This window comes from Panulirus ornatus, chromosome 16 (genome assembly GCF_036320965.1).
Source record: "Panulirus ornatus isolate Po-2019 chromosome 16, ASM3632096v1, whole genome shotgun sequence".
Taxonomy (NCBI): domain Eukaryota; kingdom Metazoa; phylum Arthropoda; class Malacostraca; order Decapoda; family Palinuridae; genus Panulirus; species Panulirus ornatus.
In genome coordinates this window covers 44,074,455-44,097,454 of record NC_092239.1, presented here as the reverse complement: position 1 = coordinate 44,097,454, position 23,000 = coordinate 44,074,455, and the positions used below count along the sequence as shown (strand labels likewise).

Below are 23,000 nucleotides of genomic sequence, written 5' to 3'. Positions count from 1 at the left end.
ATTAAGAATATATGGTGTGGGAGGCAAGTTGTTAAAAGCAGTGAAAAGTTTTTATCGAGGATGTAAGGCATGTGTACGTGTAGGAAGAGAGGAAAGTGATTGGTTCTCAGTGAATGTTGGTTTGCGGCAGGGGTGTGTGATGTCTCCATGGTTTTATAATTTGTTTATAGATGGGTTTGTTAGGGAGGTGAATGCAAGAGTTTTGGAGATAGGGGCAGGTATGCAGTCTGTTGTGAATGAGAGAGCTTGGGAAGTGAATCAGTTGTTGTTCGCTGATGATACAGTGCTGGTGGCTGATTCGTGTGAGAAACTGCAGAAGCTGGTGACTGAGTTTGGTAAAGTCTGCGAAAGAAGAAAGCTGAGAGTAAATGTGACTAAGAGCAAGGGTATTGGGTACAGTAGGGTTGAGGGACAAGTCAATTGGGAGGTAAGTGTGAATGGAGAAAAACTGGAGGAAGTGAAGTGTTTTAGATATCTGAGAGTGGATTTGGCATCGGAATATGGAACCATGGAAGCGGAAGTGAATCATAGGGAGGGGGAGGGGGCGAAAGTTCTGGGAGCATTGGAGAATGTGTGGAAGTCAAGAAAGTTATCTTGGAAAGCAAAAATGGTTATGTTTGAAGGAATATTGATTCCAACAATGTTATATGGTTGCAAGGCGTGGGCTATAGATAGAGTTGTGCGGAGAAGGGTGGATGTGCTGGAAATGAGATATTTGAGTACAATGTGTGGTGTGAGGTGGTTTTATCGAGTAAGTACTGGAAGGGTAAGAGAGCTATGTGGTAATAAAAGGATTGTGGTTGAGAGAGCAAAAGAGGTTGTTTTGAAATGTTTTGGTCACATGGAGAGAATGAGTGAGAAAAGATTGACAAAGAGGATATATGTGTCAGAGGTGGGGGGAACAAGGAGAAGTGGGAGACCCAATTGGAGGTGGAAAGATGGAGTGAAAAAAATTTTGAGTGATCAGGGGCCTGAATATGCAGGAGGGTGAAAGGCATGCAAGGAATAGAGTGAATTGGAATTATGTGGCATACCGGGGTTGACATGCTGTCAATGGATTGAACCAGGGCATGTGAAGCGTCTAGGGTAAACCATGGAAAGTTTTGTGGGGCCTGGAGTGGAAAGGGAGCTGTGGTTTTGGTGCATTATACATGACAGCTAGAGACTGAGTGTGAATGATTGTGGCCTTTGTTGTCTTTTCCTTGCGCTACCTCATACACATGCGGGGGGAGGGGTCTGTCATTTCATGTGTGGCAGGATGGCAATGGGAATGAATAAGGGCAGACAGTATGATTACGTCCATGTGTATATATGTAAATGTCTGTGTGTGTATATATATATATGTATACGTCGAGATGTATAGGTATGTATGTGTGCGTGTGTGGACGTGTATGTATATACATGTGTATGTGGGTGGGTTGGGCCATTCTTTCGTCTGTTTCCTTGACTACTTCGCTAATGTGGGAGACCGCAACAAAGTATGATGAATATGAAATAAAATTCTGTTAAGTATTCCAGGAAAAGTGTATGCAAGAATATTGATTAATAGATTGATGGAAGTGACTGAATGCAGAATAAGTGAAGAGCAAGGGGGTTTTAGGAAAGCCAGGGGGTATGAGGATCAGATTTTTGTAGTAAAGTTGGCTGTGGAAAAGTATTAGGTGAAAGGTAAGATGCTGTATGCAGCTTTTATAGATCTGGAGAAAGTGTATGCCAGATTTATTAGGAATGCTTTGTGGGATGTGTTAAGGATATTTGGTAAAGGTGGACAACTGTTGGATGGTGTGAAAGCCTTTTATAGAGGAGCAAATGCATGTGTAGGTGTGGATGGAGAGCTGAGCAAAAGTTTTGGGGTACTTGTAGGTTTGAGGCAGGCCTGTTTGATGTCACTGTGGCTTTTTAAACATATATATGGATGGAATGATAAGAGAGATGAAAGTAAAACTAGAGAAAAGGGGTGCAGAGATGAAGTGTGGTGATGAGATGCGGTGACTAGTGGCAAGCCTGTTCGTGGATGATACTGTGTTGTTAGCTGAGATTGAAGAGGAGTTGCATAAGAAGGTTGTCAGTATGTTTTATGATGTGTGTGAGCATAGGTGATTGAAGGTAAATGCAATTAAAAGTAAAGTAATGATGTTTGAAAGGAAACAAAGTGAAAGTATAGATTTTGGAAATCCATATGGAGGGAAAGAAGAAAGTGTACTAACTTTTGCTGTGGATATGGAGAGGAAAAGACTGGAAGAAGAGAGAGAATTTAAGTATCTAGGAGCTGTGTTGGGTAAGTGTGGTGATATGGAAGGATAGATAAGAGAAAAAGCAGTACAGGGTAGAAGAGTCATTGGATCCCTTCTTAGAATAAAAATAAGGGTAGAGGTGTAAGTATGGAAGTGAAGAGAGGATTAAGCATAGTTCTCCCATCCCTGACCTATGCAGCTGAAATGTGGACTTGGAATGAGTCACAGAGGTCAAGAATCCAGGCTGTTGAAATGAGCTATATGAGAAGAGCATGGAGTGTGACTAGTTGCAATCAAGAAAGAAATGAAAGGGTGTATGAGAGATGTGATATTAAACGGAATGCAAAGTGTGTGAATTTTGCAGTGAGAGAATGGGTGAAACTTAATACTTTGAGGTGGTTTGGGCATGTGAAAAGAATGCAAGACTGGAAGTTTACAAGGATAGCGTATGATAGTACAATTAAGGGTCTGGTGTGAATGGAAGACCACCTGTGATATGGGCAAATAGGGTGGAGAAATACTGGAGGGAGAGAAATAGAGGAAGAATGTATGGATTGGTGTATGCAAGGGATAAATGGAGACCATTTTGCCGTGGCCACCCCTTGATGGGAGTTCCCGAAGGGGACAGGAATCAGAGATATAGATAGATAAAAAAGCATCTTGTTTTAACAAGCTCTGTAAATGGTAGCTGCATAAAGTGAGTAATTTTTGGTAATTTTATTGGCCACAGCATCAGTTTCTAGGCATACCATGAATAATCCAAAATTATGTCAGAGCAAATTTTTCTAGCTAAACACCCCTACCTTGAAAAGCCATTTACATGAAAAGCTATTTTTTTCTGCAGATTACATTGCTACTTGAAATTTTCATTTAAAGTTCTCTTTTTCAGGTACACCATTTTGATGGCATTGTTTTGGAGCTTTGGAGTCAAATACCAACTCAAGCACTACTTGATCAGGTGCCAAATGTAGTTGGTGAGCTGGCCAGCAAGATTCGATCTGCTGGCTACTCGTTTATTCTTGTCATCCCCCCGGCAGTGTATCAAAGGTTTGTTTATGAATTTTATAAGAAGAATAAAATGTTTTAATCACTTGGAAGGATATGGATGAGAAGGAGAAACCAAAGGAATGGAGGGATGGTTTAGCTTTGTGTGGTAAATTTGATGGAAGAATTGTAAGGAAGAGTATAGGTTACCTCAGTTAGATAAGACAGGAGCAATTGGGATTAGGCTATTGCTTAAGTCTGCTCCAACAGGTGGTACAAGGTAATTTAAAAACAGAAAAAGTTGTAAAATTGGTTTGGTAGCACTGCAATTTGCTTACGTATGTGAACTGGATGAATGATTACAGGAAGGTAAAGTATTTAAAGAAATGGAATTGGAGAGACTTTGTAAGCATTTTACATTGAATTAATGTTATCATGAATACCTTGTTTAGGCATATACTATTTCATATGTATTACCTTGTCTAGCGCAGATGATTAGGTATATGGGACTCCTAAATTATTTATTAGGAAACAGTTAGATGATGAATTGAATTTTGAACGATAGATGCAAATCATATTGGTGGGTGACTTTCGTATTACCATGTAATGTCTGATGTTTGGAGAGTGCTCTTAGGGTGACACAGAAAAAGTGGTTAGGTAATGTAGAAACTAGAACAAAAAATAAGACATAAAGAGAAAAGAAAACTGTACTGAAAACACTTATTCAATAGTGAATGATTTTTGAACATGAAGTACATGATAAGTATGAAGAATTTATGACGAGCATTGTACCATAAAAACAGTTGAGAAGATAAGTTGGAGAAGGTTGTATAGTAAGGGCAATAAATCCATGGAGTTAGTTTTTGAAAAAAATGTCACTGAGAAAAAGATATATCAAGTGTTGTTGCAACTGGAAATTAGGGATGAAGTTGAAGGCAATATATTAGGGATGAAGTTGAAGGCAATATATGAGTAACACAGCTGAAATGAAAAGAGATTGTAAGAGACAGTAAGTAATAATCCTTGGGGATAGGGGAGAAAGAATACTTCCCACGCATTCCTCACATGTCATAGAAAGCGACTAAAGGGACGGGAGAGGGGGTCTAAAAACCCTCCCTTCCTTGTATTTTAACTTTTTAAAAGGGGAAACAGAAGAAGGAGTCACGCAGGGAGTGCTCATCCTCCTCCAAGGCTCAGATTGGGGTGTCTAAATGTGTGTGGATGTAACCAAGATGAGATAAAAGGAGAGATAGGTAGTATGTTTGAAGAAAGGAACCTGGATGTTCTGGCTCTGAGTGAAACAAAGCTCAAGGGTAAAGAGGAAGAGTGGTTTGGGAATGTCTTGGGAGTAAAGTCAGGGGTTGGTGAGAGGACAAGAGCAAGGGAAGGAGTAGCACTACTCATGTAACAGGAGTGGTGGGAGTATGTGTTAGAGTGTAAGAAAGTAAACTCTAGATTGATATGGGTAAAAGTGAAAGTGGATGGAGAGATGGTGATTATTGGTGCATTTGCACCTGGGCATGAGAAGAAAGATCATGAGAGGCAAGTGTTTTGGGAGCAGCTGAGTGAGTGTGTCAGTAGTTTTGATGCACGATACCGGGTTATAGTGATGGGTGATTTGAATGCAAAGGTGAGTAATGTGGCAGTTGAGGGAATAATTGGTGTACATGGGGTGTTCAGTGTTTTAAATGGAAATGATAAAGAGCTTGTAGATTTGTGCATTGAAAAAGGATGGGTGATTGGGAATACCTGGTTTAAAAAGAGAGAGATACATAAGTATATGTATGTAAGTAGGAGAGATGGCTCGAGAGCATTATTGGATTACGTGGTAATTGATAGGCACGCGAAAGAGAGACTTGGATGTGAATGTGCTGAGAGTTGCAACTGGAGGGATGTCTGATCATTATCTTGTGGAGGCGAAGGTGAAGATTTGTAGAGGTTTTCAGAAAAGAAGAGAGAATGTTGGGGTGAAGAGAGTGGTGAGAGTAAGTGAGCTTGGGAAAGAGCCTGTGGAAGGTATTAGGAATATATGGTGTGGGAGGCAAGTTGTTAGAAGCAGTGAAAAAATTTTATCGAGGATCTAAGGCATTTGTATGAGTAGGAAGAGAGGAAAGTGATTGGTTCTCAGTGAATGTTGGTTTGCAGCAGGGGTGAGTGATGCCTCCATGGCTGTTTAATTTGTTTATGGATGGGGTTGGTAGGGAGGTGAATGCAAGAGTTTTGGAGAGAGGGGTAAGTATGCAGTCTGTTATGGATGAGAGAGCTTGGGAAGTGAGTCAGTTGCTCGCTGATGATCAGCGCTGGTGGCTGATTCGGGTGAGAAATTGCAGAAGCTGGTGACTGAGTTTGGTAAAGTGTGTGAAAGAAGAAAGCTGAGAGTAAATGTGAATAAGAGCAAGGTTATTAGGTACAGTAGGGTTGAGGGACAAGTCAGTTGGGAGGTAAGTTTGAATGGAGAAAGACTGGAGGAAGTGAAGTGTTTTAGATATCTGGGAGTGGATTTGGTAGTGGATGGAACCAATTTTATCACATCCCACTCTCAATTTTGGAGTCTTGCAGCCTCTGGAAACAGTACACTGGAGTTGGCTTCTACCAGTAAACCGTCAAGGATGAGGCACAAAAGGTTAAGAAGCGGCACTGGAGTCTACCAATTATGCCGAGGATTAAAAGGGACGAGTGATTAAGGGTGATGGCGCTGAATGTGAAAAGGATGACTGGTGAGAGTAAAAGGAAGGACATTTTGGAGATGTGTAAATATTTTAGTGTAGATTTGCTAGGGATTGGGGAGACCCATATCCTTGGGGAGGGTGTGTGGAGAGAAAATGGAAATGATTAGTGCAAACTTATGGGAGGGCATTGAAGATGTGGTATGGACAGGAATGAGTGAAAATTATCGGGGAAGAGGAAAAGAAGGATGTGCAATTTTGCTATCACCAAGAGTGTGGCAGGGTGTTACATAGCATCGATGGAATGATTCAAAAATAGTGTGGATGAAAGGAAAAGTGGGTTTGTGAAGTATGCATGGGTATGTGTATATGCGCTTGTGAATATGAAGACTATACGAGGTAAAGATGAAATAAAGCTTTTCTGGGGAAACTTGATTGACTCTATAATCAGTTTTGAAAATGAGAGGACATGGTCATATGACAAATCATTCCATGTGAGGATAAGGATATTAGTATAACATAGGATGTGTATACACAGTGTAGGAAGAAGGATATATCATAGAAAAATGTTCAGATTTTAACCGAAGATCAGAAGTTATAGATAGAAGATGAAGTTGGATTCATAGAGAAGTATAGTTATGTGCATTAGATGTTCACTCTGAAAATAAATATGAAGATTGAAAAACAGACTGTTATCCAAATTTATGGACTTTGAAAAAGCATATGATAAACAGGAATGGGCTTTGGATTTTATGAAAGACCTATGGAATTGTGGCTGCTGGAGACAATGAAGAAAGCTTGCCAGAGGAAAAAGTGAGTGTTTTGGGGTTAAGGCTGGAATTCGATAATGTATGTGATATCTCTGTGGTTGTGTATTATGATAATGGAGAAAGCCAAGAGGGAGGTTTTGGCTCAAAGTATTGTAATATGTTGCAGTTAAACCATAAGATATGTATACTTCTCAGCTTTAACTGTCTGTTATCATCAACTCGGTTCCCATTTCTGTGAGATGGATCATGTACTTTCAGCTTTATTTCCCTGATACACATTCTCAACCCTACTGCAGTATTTCTTAATAAAGTGAGGGATTTGAATGTGGCATTTATGGATCTGGAGAAAGTGTATTATAAATTTGATAGAGAACTCTTGGAGAAAGTTCTAAGAAACTATGGTGTGGAAGGAAAGGTAAGTGAAGCAGTGTGTTTTCTTTGAGAGTTTAAGATATTGGAGTAAGTTGGAAGGGAGGAGAGTGAGTGGTCACAGGTTTTGCATCAAGAATGTACGATACCATGATGGATGTTTAATCTGCTTATGGGTGGGATGGTGAGAGAGGTAAATACAATGATAATGGAAAGGGATTTATTACATTATGCTGGGGGTGGTTGACCTAGGAGGGGATTCCATTGCTGTTTGCAGATGACATGTCTGTGATTGCACACACAAATAGGAAACTGCCGAAGCTGGTGTTTGGGTTTGGAGTAGTATGTGAAAGAGGTATTTGAGAGAGAAAATGTGAATATTAGTAAGATGAGGTTTAGGAGGGTGAAAAATAGGTTGGTTTGAATGTCCATTTGATTGAAGATAACCTAAATGAAGTGGAGTGTTTTAGATACCCATGAGTGGACGTATCAGTTTTTGAAACTATGGGTGTTGAAGTGAACCATAGGGTGGATTAGGGAGCATTGAGGTGTGTATGGAAAGAGAGGTTTCTCTTTGTAAGGGCAAAGATGGTTATGTTTGATGGTACAGTAGTCCCAAAAGTGCTGTATGGGTGCAAGTTGTGGGCCAAGAATGGAAGAGGAAGGATTTGTTGGAACTGAAATGTTTGAGAATAGTATGTGGTGTGAGGAGGGTTGAAATATGAGGAATAAGTGTGTAAGTGAGAGTTGTGGTAGCAAGCCGATTGTGATTAAGAAAGCTGAACAGGGTGTGCTGAAAAAATTTGGACATATGGAGAGGATGACTGAAGAGAGACTGACTAAGAGGGTATATGTGTCAGAAGTGGAGGGAGTGAGGCTGAGAAGGAAATGGAAGGATGACTTAAAAGAGGCTGTGAGTTAATGGTGGGAACATGCATGAGGGTGAGAGGCATGCACTTGACAAAGCAAATTAGAGCACTGTGGTATACAAGAGACAATATGCTGTCAATGAGCTGAACTGAAGTATGTGAAAGGGTCAGGGTCTGTGAGGATTGGCTAGGAATGGGATTATTGGTTTCAGTTCATTACACTTAATAGCTAGAAATTGGATGTGAGCTGGTGTTACCAGATTCTGCCTGCATATATGTATACTTTACATTATAGGCCAGTGTTTCAAAAAAAAGAGAGGCAGATTCAGAATCTATTATAGTAGTCCTAGTAGTGTTGTATGGAAGCAAGTCTTGTGTCCTGAATATAAAAGAATGGAAGAGGTTAGACGTGTTGGAAAATGAAATGCTTGAGGACAGTGTATGGTCTAAGGTGAGTTGGTTGCATAAGAAATGAGTGTAAGAGAGCTGAGGCTGATTGAGAAAGCTGACCAAGGGGTACTGAAATGGTTTGGATAAATGGAGAAGTTGAGCATGTACATGTCACCAGTGGAAAGAGCAAGGGAGAAGAAGAGAAGAAGGAGGAGGAAAATGGAGTGAAAGAGGCTTTGATGTATCTGGGACTGAACATTCATGAGAGTGAGAGGTGTATATAAGATAGAAGAAATTGGAGGGGTTGACATGATATCTGTGGGTTGAACCAGGGTATATGAAGTGGTCAGAGAAAGAGAAAAACATGGAGTGATCTGTTGAGCTTGACTGTGGATGGTGGGTTTTGGTTGGTGTGTATGTGAACAAGTGTTACCAGATTCTGCATGCATGTGGTTACATCTTAAGTCAAAAGTTGTCTTCAGTAAGGCTGTATCATTGTCAGTGTATGAAAAGGAAAATATTCTCATCATTAAACTTCTCACTGCAAAGTAGTCCATTATTTCCCCACCATTGATTGAAGCACAGCCTCAAAGCTAGAAACTGCATAAAGTAGGTTCTCTAGATGTTTGATAAATCAAAATTATATTGTTGCATTAAGGAGGTTGCATATGGATGAATTATAGTTGCCTTACAGATTCCATTTGATAAGTTGCATATACAGTGAAAGTTGGATACATAACAAAACCCACAATAAAGTTTTACGCTCAAGCAAAAAGGTTACTCTTTAATGTATATTTCAGCCCTTTTGCTGCAACAGTCCTAGTATCCACTGTACACCCTTTTTGAGGGATATTATAGGGTATTAGAAAAATATCTCCACAAGGTTGTTATTACAGTTACTTAGAACATAATTTTCTACATAAAATGATATAGACTCAGCTGGATGAAATGTTATTTACTTGTGCTACATGCCCTTTAAAGTAAGCTGTACCATTGCCAGGTATATGAGGTACTCCAGGAGTACTCACAGGCAGTTTGTGTATAAGCCTAGTAAATGAAAGGGTTAATAATTTGTTTTCTATCTACTTTTTCATCATAAATTACATTCCCAATATTTTGTGTGGTAGATCAAGTACGTAAAGCTTTTAATATCACTCATACACATCATTCCACCTGCAGTGTGTTATAATGAACATTGAATTTAAACACTTACTCAGGTGCTTCTCACTTTTTCACTGTATCCATTTAGACAACCTTCAAACACAAAGTAATTTTAATGCTTTCAGTCCTGAGTCATTCCTCTTCAAGTTTCACCTGAAATGTCTATTCCTAATCAGTTAGTTCTTTCAGAATCTGTTCATCTCTTCCATGGTGTTACTTCTTCGCTTTGTACCTTTTACTGTGACCAACCTAGCATCTGCCTTATATTCTACTCGGCCATACCATCCTAAAAGAACTTCATCCAAATGCCTTTTTTTACACATTCATTCTTTACTGTATCTGTCCTCTTAATTCCATTTGTAGCACACAAGTAACTCATCTTTTCTACTGTTAGTTTTTGCCTCTCCTGATCCCTTTAAACTTGGACTTAACACCTGTATGTTAAGTTAGGACAACTACTCCTTTATGCAAGCTTCTTGCATACTGTCCACTCAAATTACCTTTTTGTCTGAGCATTCTGAGTGCCTTCATTTTTTCTAACTTGCATGACTCAGCTCTCATCCTTAACCTTCCCCTCTACTTTATTCTTAAGTATCTAAACTCGTGTAACTTTCAGTTATCACCATGCAAACTGACATACTGTAACCTCCCATAAGAGTATGATTTTTATTTGCATTCACATTCGGCATCCTTTCCTACATACATGATTGAAATGGCCCACCATTCTTTTCAGATTTCTTCTGGTTTAGCTGACAACACAGCATTATATTTATCCAATTTCCATTCTGTTTCTTTATGCTTAGATATTTACACCACAATCAAACTATTTCACTTTCATCTCATATCTCATATTACACCCCATTTCAGGTCAGTCATGATACCGTTCAAAAAGAAACCTCCCATCTAGAATGAGAACCTCCTGCCAGAGAATTTTCTTAACTTTATGAAAAATTCCTTTTGGAATCCATAAGTTCCACTTACACCTTTTACTTTCAGGAATACTCCAGGTTCTTTTGTAGAACAACACTTCCGGGGATTGGTAGATGCTGTTGATGCATTTTCTCTCATGACGTATGACTTCTCAAGCTTCCAAAATCCAGGTATGTGAGAAAGTGAGGAGAGAGGGTGCCTGCCGGCGTACCTACAAGTGCACCTTTCCCCTACTTTGTATTGGCCAAGAATGCATGTATTCATTAGACACATTGATTATTTTATGCCACCCACCTTCTGGATATGTTGGGGTTACTTTCACCCATGCTTTAGAAATGCTTGCAAAGTTGGTCCACACTGTCATCAAGACACACCCCTACCGTTTAGCTTCACATCCCCCTCAGGTAGCCCCATAAACATCACACTTACAGACCCCATCACCTAGTCCCCCACTTTATCATCTTTTACCCCACTCAGTCACCTTATCACATGGCCACATATCGTTGTTGCTTAGCCATTACCTCATGTAAGGTGGTAAAGTTTCTCTACAACCTACAGTGTAGGACTCCATGAGGTTTTAAGTATACACTACTTGACTTTTCTTCTTTTGTAGAAAAATAGCTGTAATAAATTTTTTTTTCGTAGTATTCGCCATTTCCTGCACCAGCGAGGTAGCTTTAAGAACAGAGGACTGAGCCTTTGAGGGAAATCCTCACCTGGCCCCCTTCTCTGTTCCTTCTTCTGGAAAATTAAAATCAAGAGGGGAGGATTTCCAGCCTCCCGCTCCCTCCCCTTTTAGCCTTCTACGACACGAAGGGAATACATGGGAAGTATTTTTTCTCCCCTATCCCCAGAGATAAGCTTTAATGAATATATACACTTATATTGTTCACTTATCCCTGGGGATAGGGGAAAAGGATACTTTCCACGTATCCCTTGCGTGTCGTAGAAGGCGACTAAAAGGGGAGGGAGCGGGGGGGCTGGAAATCCTCCTCTCTTGTTTTGTTTATGATATTCCAAAAGAAGGAACAGAGAAAAGGGCCAAGTGAGGATTTCCCTCAAAGGCTCAGTCCTCTGTACTTAACACTACCTCACTAACGCGGGAAATGGCGAACAGTACGAAAAAAAAAAATATTGGTCTCTGGCTATTCCTCTACACTCCTGAATAGTTCTCATTTTTAAATGCAGAAAAACGGAAGCATACCCAAAAGATGCTGACATGGTACAGTCTTAAACAAGATTAAGCTATATTCACAAGCCCCTCATGAGGCTCCACCCATCACCTCTAGCCCTTAGTCCTACACCCCTTGTTTGTAGTCCTATACCCCACCACCTAACTTCATGCCCCTCACAACCCCTTAAGTAACACCACACCTTCACCAGTTAAACCCACACCTCTTGAAGCCAAATCCTAGTACTTAATTCTTTATCCAGTCACCTATCCCAGCACCCTTACTCCCAGTCCCCAAATCCTCATCACCCTGTCTCACATCCCCATCACCTCGACTCATAACTAAGCACCACAACCCCTCGCCTAGCCCTGCACTCAGTCACATCTCGCACCACATCACGTAGTACCAAACTCCACACATAGTATCAGAGTATTGGACAAATGTAATGAGCAAACTAATAAAACTGTAAATGCTGAAGTGAGCCAATACTTCAATGGTTGCCAAGTTGCACGCCTCTAACCCAGGTAGCTGTCTTTTCTTTTTGCCTCACTAACATGTGGACTGGCATTTTGTCTACAAATATACAATCTCTCCTTGTCATTTGTAACACTTGAAAACACTTAACTCACACAGCTTATTTATTGTAACTCTAGATTTTCTGGCGTGGTGAGCACTATGTGCTAGCCCTGCCTTTTGGCAAAATGGTAGGAGTAGTAGATAGAAGTAGTAGGTAGGAAGATTAAGGCAGGAGCACTAGGTAGAAATAGTCATTTTGAACATCAGATGGGAGCTTCTGCAAACACTGCTCTAGAGTTGCCCTTTGCCAGTGGCTTGTTAAGGGTGAGACACCAAAGGCTAAGAAGCAGCACTGGAGTTCATTAGTTTTGAAAACTGTAAGACAGAAGAGAAAGATCAAGAAATAAGATTCCCACCACACATTGTATAACTGTGTAACCACAAACAGGTATTTACACAGTGTTACACTGTACTGACGCAAACAGTAGAGTTAGAAAATGCATTAATTTTTGAGTTACACCTACTAAAGATGTGCAAATTTGATACTCAGGGTTAACTAGAACAATTGTCATCCCTCTATGGTACCGTGTGATAATTACACATCTCTGAAGCATTGTGAAATCTTTGTTTTGAGATGCATGTGATGCAGGTGTGAAGCTAAGTGACACATTGTGGGACTAAGTTATGGGATATAGGGCTCTGTGATGAGACTGTTGTACTTCATTATAGGGTTTGGGGCTAGGTAATGGGGATGTAGGATTATAAACTGGGATAAGACAGAGATAAGATACTATGTGATGATGGTGTAAAGGTAAGAGACAGGGGTGTTAGGCCAAGTGAAGAGGGTCTGGGACAAAGTGAAGGTATTTAGAACAAGGGGATTGGATATCTGGGGTTGAGTGAGGGGCATGGTACTTAGGTGTTGGAAATGTGGGACAAAGTGATGTGATTATGGAGCTAGGGAGTAGAGGTGTACGGTTTGGTGATGGGGTAAGGAACTTAGTGGGGGGTGTGGCTTTAAGGATTAGCAGCTTTTGGGCTAATTGGTTTTGATGTGGTGCTGGTTAATGAGTGCTGAGTTAGGTGATGGATGCTGAGCTAGTTGAGGGTTAATTGATGGGGGTGTGGAGTTAGATGATGGGATGAGTGTCTAGGGGTATAGGGTTAAGGAGTAGGGGTATGCAGCTAGGTGATGGGAATGCAAGGTTAGGCATCAGGGACACAAGGCCAAGTGATAAAGGTGTGGAGCTAGATTCACCTTTCAACTTTGCTGGGAAAGCATATTACTACACATGAGTGAAATCCATCATGCATTTCTTAGGAAAATCAGGGTCAGGTCTCTCCATCCCATGGTATTTTTGGTGAGGAATTGCTGGCCTTCCTTACCCCTCACTAATCCCTAATTTTTGGTTGTTTTCGGAATCTGAAGAAATCCAAAAGTTCTCTAAAACTAGGCTTGAGACATAATGCTTTCCTGCCAAAGTCTTTCTAGGGTGGATGACAGTAGGGCTGTTTCTTCAAAATGTAATTCTTGGCCAAAAATCTAGGGTTTGTTTTTAGCTCAACCCATGAGATAACCACTAAAGAGGAGATTCTTGTGTTTGGTCATAATGTGTTATTCACTGTCGCCTCATACAGCTCAAAGCTATAAGGAAAACAGATTTTTGTAAAGACATTGAGGAACTGAAGTGTCAGAGAAACTATTGGATTGTAAAAGATTTGAGTCTTGAAAGCTTTCTCTTTAGTAGTGGTTGTGGAGCAACCAGTCTTCTTAGAAAGAAAGACCAAGGGTGTTTACTTTCCCGAACAGAATCGGTCAGATTAATACCAAAACCCAGAATTAGGCTTCTTGAAGGATGCTTATAAGAAGCACTTGTGTTACTAGGTTTATCCTTGTCATGTTAAAGGCTAGAGAAGACCTCTAAGTATAAGGCTTCAGTCATGCATCAGATTCTATAAGGTTGAGTGAAAGGTCATTCAGATCATTTAGTATTTAAGTAGAAGAGTGAATGCTTTGTAAAAGGTCATCTGTCTGGCATCCTTCAAACCTTTTCCTGAAGCACTGTTTGAGAATAACCTTACATGTAAATTCCAGAACACAGGACTCAGAGGTTGGGGTCTTGCAGAAGTGGTCTAGAAGAACCTGAGACATCTGGTATGGCATAGCTGAAGTGGTCTCTGGAACTACCGTTTTCTGTTTCACTTTAGGGCTATCAGTATTACTAAATCCAGAAAACCAGTTAGTATGAGGACTTTTCCCATGAGATGTCCTGAAACAAAAGTTAGTTCTGGTTCCCATAATTCCAGTCCAAGGACGGGACATCTGTCATAACTGACCCTACATCAAGAACTGGATATACACACACTGTTAGTAACACACAGGCTCTGATCTTTTTTGTGGGCCATAACTGTGCTGGGGAGATGTGCATTTTACCTGTTGTAGCACAGAATGGGTTAATTCAAAGGAAGTTCCAGGAAAAAGTACATAAAATAAATTTCTGAGGGTAAAATATTTTAAGTAAATCTTATTGAAATAAAACAGCTGTTGATATAATTTCTTATTCTTAGGCCCCAACAGCCCTGAATGGTGGGTGCGTGACTGTGTTGAGAGATTGGTCCCAGATGCATCATCACCTGACCGAGCCAAGGTATGTAAAACTTATGTTCATACCTCTCCAGAGGGTATATGTACACGTCTCTATGTAAGCACAAAAATAAAACAATAATGAGGAGCAATCCCAGCTTGTTTTTTGAAGAGACGGTGACCACAGCTTAAACAAGCCAACACACAATAGGAGGAGGGATAAGACACCATAGGGGCTGCTCTAAGTTAATACTTATATGAGGTACCTTTTCAGTGTGGCAGATTAGAGTGCAAGGAAAACTGGATTCTGGGGAGAGGAGAATTAGCTCAAATTGATTAGTGGATAAGAGAAAGAATTGTTAATGGTATTGTTTATGGATATTTTCTAATCATCAACAAAGATAAAAATCCTAACTGGGATTAAGAGTAATAAGTTTATGATTCCATCCAAAGAACGAAATACTGATAAAAAGACTGCTTGAGGTTATTAGACATGCCAAACGCTTATGAAGGGAATGGTTACATTCGATATGGAGCTGTGTAGTGAGGAGTTACTTATGTAAACAGAATAGTAAATCCAAGCTAGAAGGAATTCAGTCAGGTATTCTTGGGCATTTCTCAAGCCAGTTATAAAGTTCATGAACCAGATATGTGGTTGCTTGCATAGTCATACATGCTTTCTCATAATATATCACCAAATATTTCCGTCAGATTTATGTCGTAGGTACTGTTCATTGTAGTTGTGAAACTATGTGAAGGCCTGCTTTAAGCATCCCACCAGTAAGTTCTTAAGCACATCACATTTTGTGTGTGTTTCATGTCATTATTTACAGCAGACGTGAATTACAATGAGGGGGTTCAGAATGCTGTCTTAGAGTCAGTTTTTCAGTTTTTACTTGATTAATAAATATGTATACAGGGAATGATATGCTGTCAATGAACTGAACCAGGGCATGTGAAGCTGGTGAGGTTAACCATGGAAAGGTCTGTGAGGCCTGACTGTGGATAGATGGCTGTTCTCTCAGTGCATTGCCTATGACAACTTGAGAGTGGATGTGAGAATTTATTGCCTTTCCTTGTCTATTCTTGGCACTACCTCACTGACATGGGAAACAGGAAACAGATATGGAAAAAAAAATATAAGAATTTCTGGAAATAATTTAAGGTCTTTATTAATGCTTATGTTGGCAAAAAAGATATTCTAAACAATATTTTTCTTTGAAAATAGTTTTGTATGGCTGGCAACCACTCAGTTTCCATTGGACAGTTCTTTATGCTGGCTCTGTATTCCAAACTAGTAGAAGAATCATTATCCTTATCCATCCACACATCATTTTATTTGTCCATATTCTAATTTTTATTGTATGAAGCTGAATATTCATATTTGTACATGTATTATTCTTTATAGATCTTGCTTGGACTCAATTTGTATGGGCTGGACCACAGTGTAACAGGAGGGACACATGTACTTGGCCACCAATATGTTGACATCCTGTCCACGTACAAACCCAAGTTTAGCTACGATGATGAGTCCAAGGAACATTACTTTGAGTACAAGTATGTTGACTTGCTTGGCTTATTTAGCTTGAGTATGCATCACATCTTTTTATCCTTCATATTAATACAGTTTCTCCATATGCAATAACAATAATCAGACAGAGAACTCATACATAGCCGGTGAACTTTTTTGAGATCAGATGAATCTTACCTGAAAATTAAAAGGCAGAACGTTCCACTAGTCAGCAGGCTATGGGCAATAGTTATATAATACTTTTTGTTAAATGAATTAGGTTCCCGTACATTTCAGTCAGATTCTTCATGACCAACATGTTAAAAGGCTTGATGGAAGCCATGCTTCAGTTGACTCTGTAGAGTTTGTCTTGTATAACTCACAGAATAGAGATGGCACTTTACCAAAGTATAAATCCCTTATTCTTTCATTTATAATGGCTAATTTTGCTCTATTGATGAGTATGCATAATTTCTGATATTTTTGCCCAGTGATGATGTTGCACACTGTCACTGTTGTATCTCCTGCTTTTCCAATTAGATTGTCATCACTTGTAGGACACTCACCGAAGCCTGTAATTTGCTACTTTCAAGGAATTTTAACATTACATTTGAGTTCACGAGACATGGCTGGAGAAGGACTATCGCAGTTAATTGTAAATGTTGCTCCCTTGCCAGCTGATGCTGTTTATAGTTTTAGGTAAATTTGACTTCTAGATAGCAAGCAGTCACTAGCTGCTGTGAGATGAATATCATGGTTTATTACTTGTGTGAAAATTACAAGATATCTGATCATTTTATGTCCATTCATGCTGTGCAGAGATATAAAGCTTAGAAATAAAGCAATGCACTGAAGCAACAGCTCCCTTTCCAAATCCTGGCCCCAGAGACCTTTCCATGGTTTACCCCAGACACTTCATATGCCCTGGTCCAATCCATTGAATGCACGTCCACCCCAATATACCACATTGTTTCAATTCACTCTGTTCCTTGCCCGCCTTTCACCCTCCTGTATGCTCTGTCCCAGATCACTCAAAATCTTTTTCACTCCATCCTTCCACCTCCAGTTTGGTCACCCGCTTCTTCCCTCCACCTCTGACACATATCCTCTTTGTTAATCTTTCCTAACTCATTCTCTCCATGTGTCTAAACCATTTCATCACACCCTCTTCTGCTCTCTCAACCACTCTCTTTTTATTACCACACATCTCTCGAACCCTTTCATTAATTACTCAGTCTAACCACCTCACACCACATATTGTCCTCAAACATTTCATTTCCAACACATCCACCCTCCTCCGCACAACCCTATCTATAGCCCATGTCTTGCAACCATATAACATTGTTGGAACCACTATTCCTTCAAACATACCCATTTTTGCTCTTTCAAATAACGTTCTCGCCTTCCACACATTCTTCAATGCTCCTAGAAACTTCGCTCTCTCCCCCACCCTGTGACTCACTTCCACTTCCATGGTTCCATCCGCTGCTAAATCCACTCCCAGATATCAAGAACTTTTCACTTACCTCCCAATTAACTTGTTCCTCAACCCTACTGAACCTAGTAACCTTGCTTTTTTTCACATTTACTCTCAACTTTCTTCTTTCACACACTTTACCAAACTCAGTCACCAACTTCTGCAGTTTCTCACCCAAATCAACCACCAGTGCTGTATCATCAGCGAACAACAACTGACTCACTTCCCAAGCCATCTCAAGCAAACAACAACTGACTCGCTTCCCAAGCCTTCTCATCCACAACATACTGCATACTTGCCCCTCTCTCCAAAACTCATGCATTTACCTCCCAAACCACCCCATCAACAAACAAATTAAGCAACCATGGAGAAATCATGCACCCCTGCTGCAAACTGACATTCACTAGGAACCAGTCACTTTCCTCTCTTCCTACTTATGCACATGTCTTACATCCATGGTAAAAACTTTTCACTGCTTCTGGAAACTTACCTCCCACACCATATACTCTTAAAACCTTCCACAAAGCACCTCCATCAAACCTATCATATGCCTTCTCCAGATCCCAAAATGCTACATACAAATCCATCTGTTTTTCTAAGTATTTCCCACATACATTCTTTAAAGCAAACACCTGATCCACACATCCTCTACCACTTATGAAACCACCACTGCTCTTCCCCAATCTGATGCTCTTTACATGCCTTCACCCTCTCAATCAATACCCTCCCATATAATTTCCCAGGAATACTCAACAAACTTATTCCCATGTAATTGGAACACTCACCTTTATCCCCTTTGCCTTTGTACTGTACATTGGCACTATGCATGCATTCTACCAACCAATCAACAACTCAGTCACCCCCTTTTTTAATAAATTCCAATGCAATGCCCTCCAAACCCGCCACCTTGCCAGCTTTCATCTTCCCCAAAGCTGTCACTACTACTCTGTTCACCACACCATTCTCCTTGAACCTCTCACTTCGTACCACCTCGACCAAAACACCCTATATCTGCCACTCTATCAAACACATTCAACAAACCTTACAAAAATTCACTCAATCTTACTTCATCATTACTTGTTATTACCTGCCCGTTTGCCCCCTTCACAGATGTTCTCATTTGTTCTCTTGTCTTATGTACTTTTTTACTGCCTTCCAAAATATCTTTTTGTTCTCCCTAAATTTTAAAAATACTCTCCTACCCCAATTCTCATTTGCCTTCTTTTTCATCTCTTGCACCTTTCTCTTGACCTCCTGTCGCTTTCTTTTATACATCTCAAAGTCATTTGCACTACTTCTCTCCAAAAATTGTCCAAATGCCTCTCTTCCCTTTCACTAACAATCTTACTTTTGTGTATATATATATATATATATATATATATATATATATATATATATATATATATATATGTTCGCTGATGATACAGCGCTGGTGGCTGATTCATGTGAGAAACTGCAGAAGCTGGTGACTGAGTTTGGTAAAGTGTGTGAAAGAAGAAAGGTAAGAGTAAATGTGAATAAGAGCAAGATTATTAGGTACAGTAGGGTTGAGGGTCAAGTCAATTGGGAGGTAAGTTTGAATGGAGAAAAACTGGAGGAAGTAAAGTGTTTTAGATATCTGGGAGTGGATCTGGCAGCGGATGGAACCATGGAAGCGGAAGTGGATCATAGGGTGGGGGAAGGGGCGAAAATCCTGGGAGCCTTGAAGAATGTGTGGAAGTCGAGAACATTATCTCGGAAAGCAAAAATGGGTATGTTTGAAGGAATAGTGGTTCCAACAATGTTGTATGGTTGCGAGGCGTGGGCTATGGATAGAGTTGTGCGCAGGAGGATGGATGTGCTGGAAATGAGATGTTTGAGGACAATGTGTGGTGTGAGGTGGTTTGATCGAGTGAGTAACATAAGGGTAAGAGAGATGTGTGGAAATAAAAAGAGCGTGGTTGAGAGAGCAGAAGAGGGTGTTTTGAAGTGGTTTGGGCACATGGAGAGAATGAGTGAGGAAAGATTGACCAAGAGGATATATGTGTCGGAGGTGGAGGGAACGAGGAGAAGAGGGAGACCAAATTGGAGGTGGAAAGATGGAGTGAAAAAGATTTTGTGTGATCGGGGCCTGAACATGCAGGAGGGTGAAAGGAGGGCAAGGAATAGAGTGAATTGGAGCGATGTGGTATACCGGGGTTGACGTGCTGTCAGTGGATTGAATCAAGGCATGTGAAGCGTCTGGGGTAAACCATGGAAAGCTGTGTAGGTATGTATATTTGCGTGTGTGGACGTATGTATATACATGTGTATGGGGGGGGGTTGGGCCATTTCTTTCGTCTGTTTCCTTGCGCTACCTCGCAAACGCGGGAGACAGCGACAAAGTATAAAAAAAAAAAAAAAAAAATATATATATATATATATATATATATATATATATATATATATATATATATATATATATATATATATATATTCCCAAGACATTCCCAAACCACTCTTCCCCTTTACCCTTGAGATTCATTGCACTCAGAGCCAAAACATCCAGGTTCCTTTCCTCAAACATACTACCTATCTCTCCTTTTATCACATCTTGGTTACATCCACACACATTTAGACACCCCAGTCTGAGCCTTCGAGGAGGATGAGCACTCCCCGCGTGACTCCTTCTTCTGTTTCCCATTTTAGAAAGTTAAAAATACAAGGAGGGGAGAATTTCTGGCCCCCTGCTCGCGTCCCCTCTAGTTGCCTTCTACGACACGCGAGAAATATATATATATATATATATATATATATATATATATATATATATATATATTTATATATATATATATATATATATATATATATATATATATATATATATATATTTTTTTTTTTTTATTATATTATTATTATACTTTGTCGCTGTCTCCCGCGTTTGCGAGGTAGCGCAAGGAAACAGACGAAAGAAATGGCCCAACCCCCCACCATACACATGTATATACATACGTCCACACACGCAAATATACATACCTACACAGCTTTCCATGGTTTACCCCAGACGCTTCACATGCCTTGCTTCAGTCCACTGACAGCACGTCCACCCCGGTATACCACATCGCACCAATTCACTCTATTCCTTGCCCTCCTTTCACCCTCCTGCATGTTCAGGCCCCGATCACACAAAATCTTTTTCACTCCATCTTTCCACCTCCAATTTGGTCTCCCTCTTCTCCTTGTTCCCTCCACCTCCGACACATATATCCTCTTGGTCAATCTTTCCTCACTCATCCTCTCCATGTGCCCAAACCACTTCAAAACACCCTCTTCTGCTCTCTCAACCACGCTCTTTTTATTTCCACACATCTCTCTTACCCTTACGTTACTCACTCGATCAAACCACCTCACACCACACATTGTCCTCAAACATCTCATTTCCAGCACATCCATCCTCCTGCGCACAACTCTATCCATAGCCCACGCCTCGCAACCATACAACATTGTTGGAACCACTATTCCTTCAAACATACCCATTTTTGCTTTCCGAGATAATGTTCTCGACTTCCACACATTCTTCAAGGCCCCCAGGATTTTCGCCCCCTCCCCCACCCTATGATCCACTTCCGCTTCCATGGTTCCATCCACTCCCAGATCCACTCTCAGATATCTAAAACACTTCACTTCCTCCAGTTTTTCTCCATTCAAGCTCACCTCCCAATTGACTTGACCCTCAACCCTACTGTACCTAATAACCTTGCTCTTATTCACATTTACTCTTAACTTTCTTCTTCCACACACTTTTCCAAACTCAGTCACCAGCTTCTGCAGTTTCTCACATGAATCAGCCACCAGCGCTGTATCATCAGCGAACAACAACTGACTCACTTCCCAAGCTCTCTCATCCTCAACAGACTTCATACTTGCCCCTCTTTCCAAAACTCTTGCATTTACCTCCCTAACAACCCCATCCATAAACAAATTAAACAACCATGGAGACATCACACACCCCTGCCGCAAACCTACATTCACTGAGAACCAATCACTTTCCTCTCTTCCTACACGTACACATGCCTTACATCCTCGATAAAAACTTTTCACTGCTTCTAACAACTTTCCTCGCACACCATATATTCTTAATACCTTCCACAGAGCATCTCTGTATATTTATTTGTTTTTTTTTTCTTTCTTTCTTTGTCGCTGTCTCCCGCGTTTGTGAGGTAGTGCAAGGAAACAGATGAAAGAAATGGCCCAACCCACGCCCATACACATGTATATACATACGTCCACACACGCAAATATACATACCTACACAGCCCTCCATGGTTTACCCCAGACGCTTCACATGCCCTGATTTAATCCACTGACAGCACGTCAACCCCGGTATACCACATCAATCCAATTCACTCTATTTCTTGCCCTCCTTTCACCCTCCTGCATGTTCAGGTCCCAATCACACAAAATCTTTTTCACTCCATCTTTCCACCTCCAATTTGGTCTCCCACTTCTCCTCGTTCCCTCCACCTCCGACACATATATCCTCTTGGTCAATCTTTCCTCACTCATTCTCTCCATGTGCCCAAACCATTTCAAAACACCCTCTTCTGCTCTCTCAACCATGCTCTTTTTATTTCCACACATCTCTCTTACCCTTACGTTACATACTCGATCAAACCACATCACACAACACATTGTCCTCAAACATCTCATTTCCAGCACATCCATCATCCTGCGCACAACTCTATCCATAGCCCACGCCTCACAACCATACAGCATCGTTGGAACCACCATTCCTTCAAACATACCCATTTTTGCTTTCCGAGATAATGTTCTCGACTTCCACACATTCTTCAAGGCTCCCAGAATTTTCGCCCCCTCCCCCACCCTATGATCCACTTCCGCTTCCATGGTTCCATCCGCTGCCAGATCCACTCCCAGATATCTAAAACACTTTACTTCCTCCAGTTTTTCTCCATTCAAACTTACCTCCCAATTGACTTGACCCCCAGCCCTACTGTACCTAGTAACCTTGCTCTTATTCACATTTACTCTTAACTTTCTTCTTTCACACACTTTACCAAACTCAGTCACCAGCTTCTGCAGTTTCTCACATGAATCAACCACCAGCGCTGTATCATCAGCGAACAACAACTGACTCACTTCCCAAGCTCTCTCATCCCCAACAGACTTCATACTTGCCCCTCTTTCCAAAACTCTTGCATTCACCTCCCTAACAACCCCATCCATAAACAAATTAAACAACCATGGAGACATCACACACCCCTGCCGCAAACCTACATTCACTGAGAACCAATCACTTTCCTCTCTTCCTACACGTACACATGCCTTACATCCTCGATAAAAACTTTTCACTGCTTCTAACAACTTGCCTCCCACACCATATATTCTT

At 40.6% G+C, this 23,000-nt stretch overlaps 1 protein-coding gene across 2 annotated transcripts in view; it reads left to right on the top strand.

The window, feature by feature from the left end:
• Positions 1-23,000, top strand: part of LOC139754274 (chitinase domain-containing protein 1) — a 95,130-nt gene that overhangs the window by 55,890 nt on the left and 16,240 nt on the right. The window contains exons 5-9 of one of the 2 annotated variants that reach the window (XM_071671658.1): positions 3,124-3,281; positions 10,440-10,543; positions 14,157-14,216; positions 14,630-14,709; positions 16,054-16,202. In XM_071671658.1, coding sequence (XP_071527759.1) covers positions 3,124-3,281; positions 10,440-10,543; positions 14,157-14,216; positions 14,630-14,709; positions 16,054-16,202 — 551 coding nt within the window. The remainder of the gene's footprint in view (positions 1-3,123; positions 3,282-10,439; positions 10,544-14,156; positions 14,217-14,629; positions 14,710-16,053; positions 16,203-23,000) is intronic. The other variant, XM_071671659.1, reaches the window with a different exon arrangement.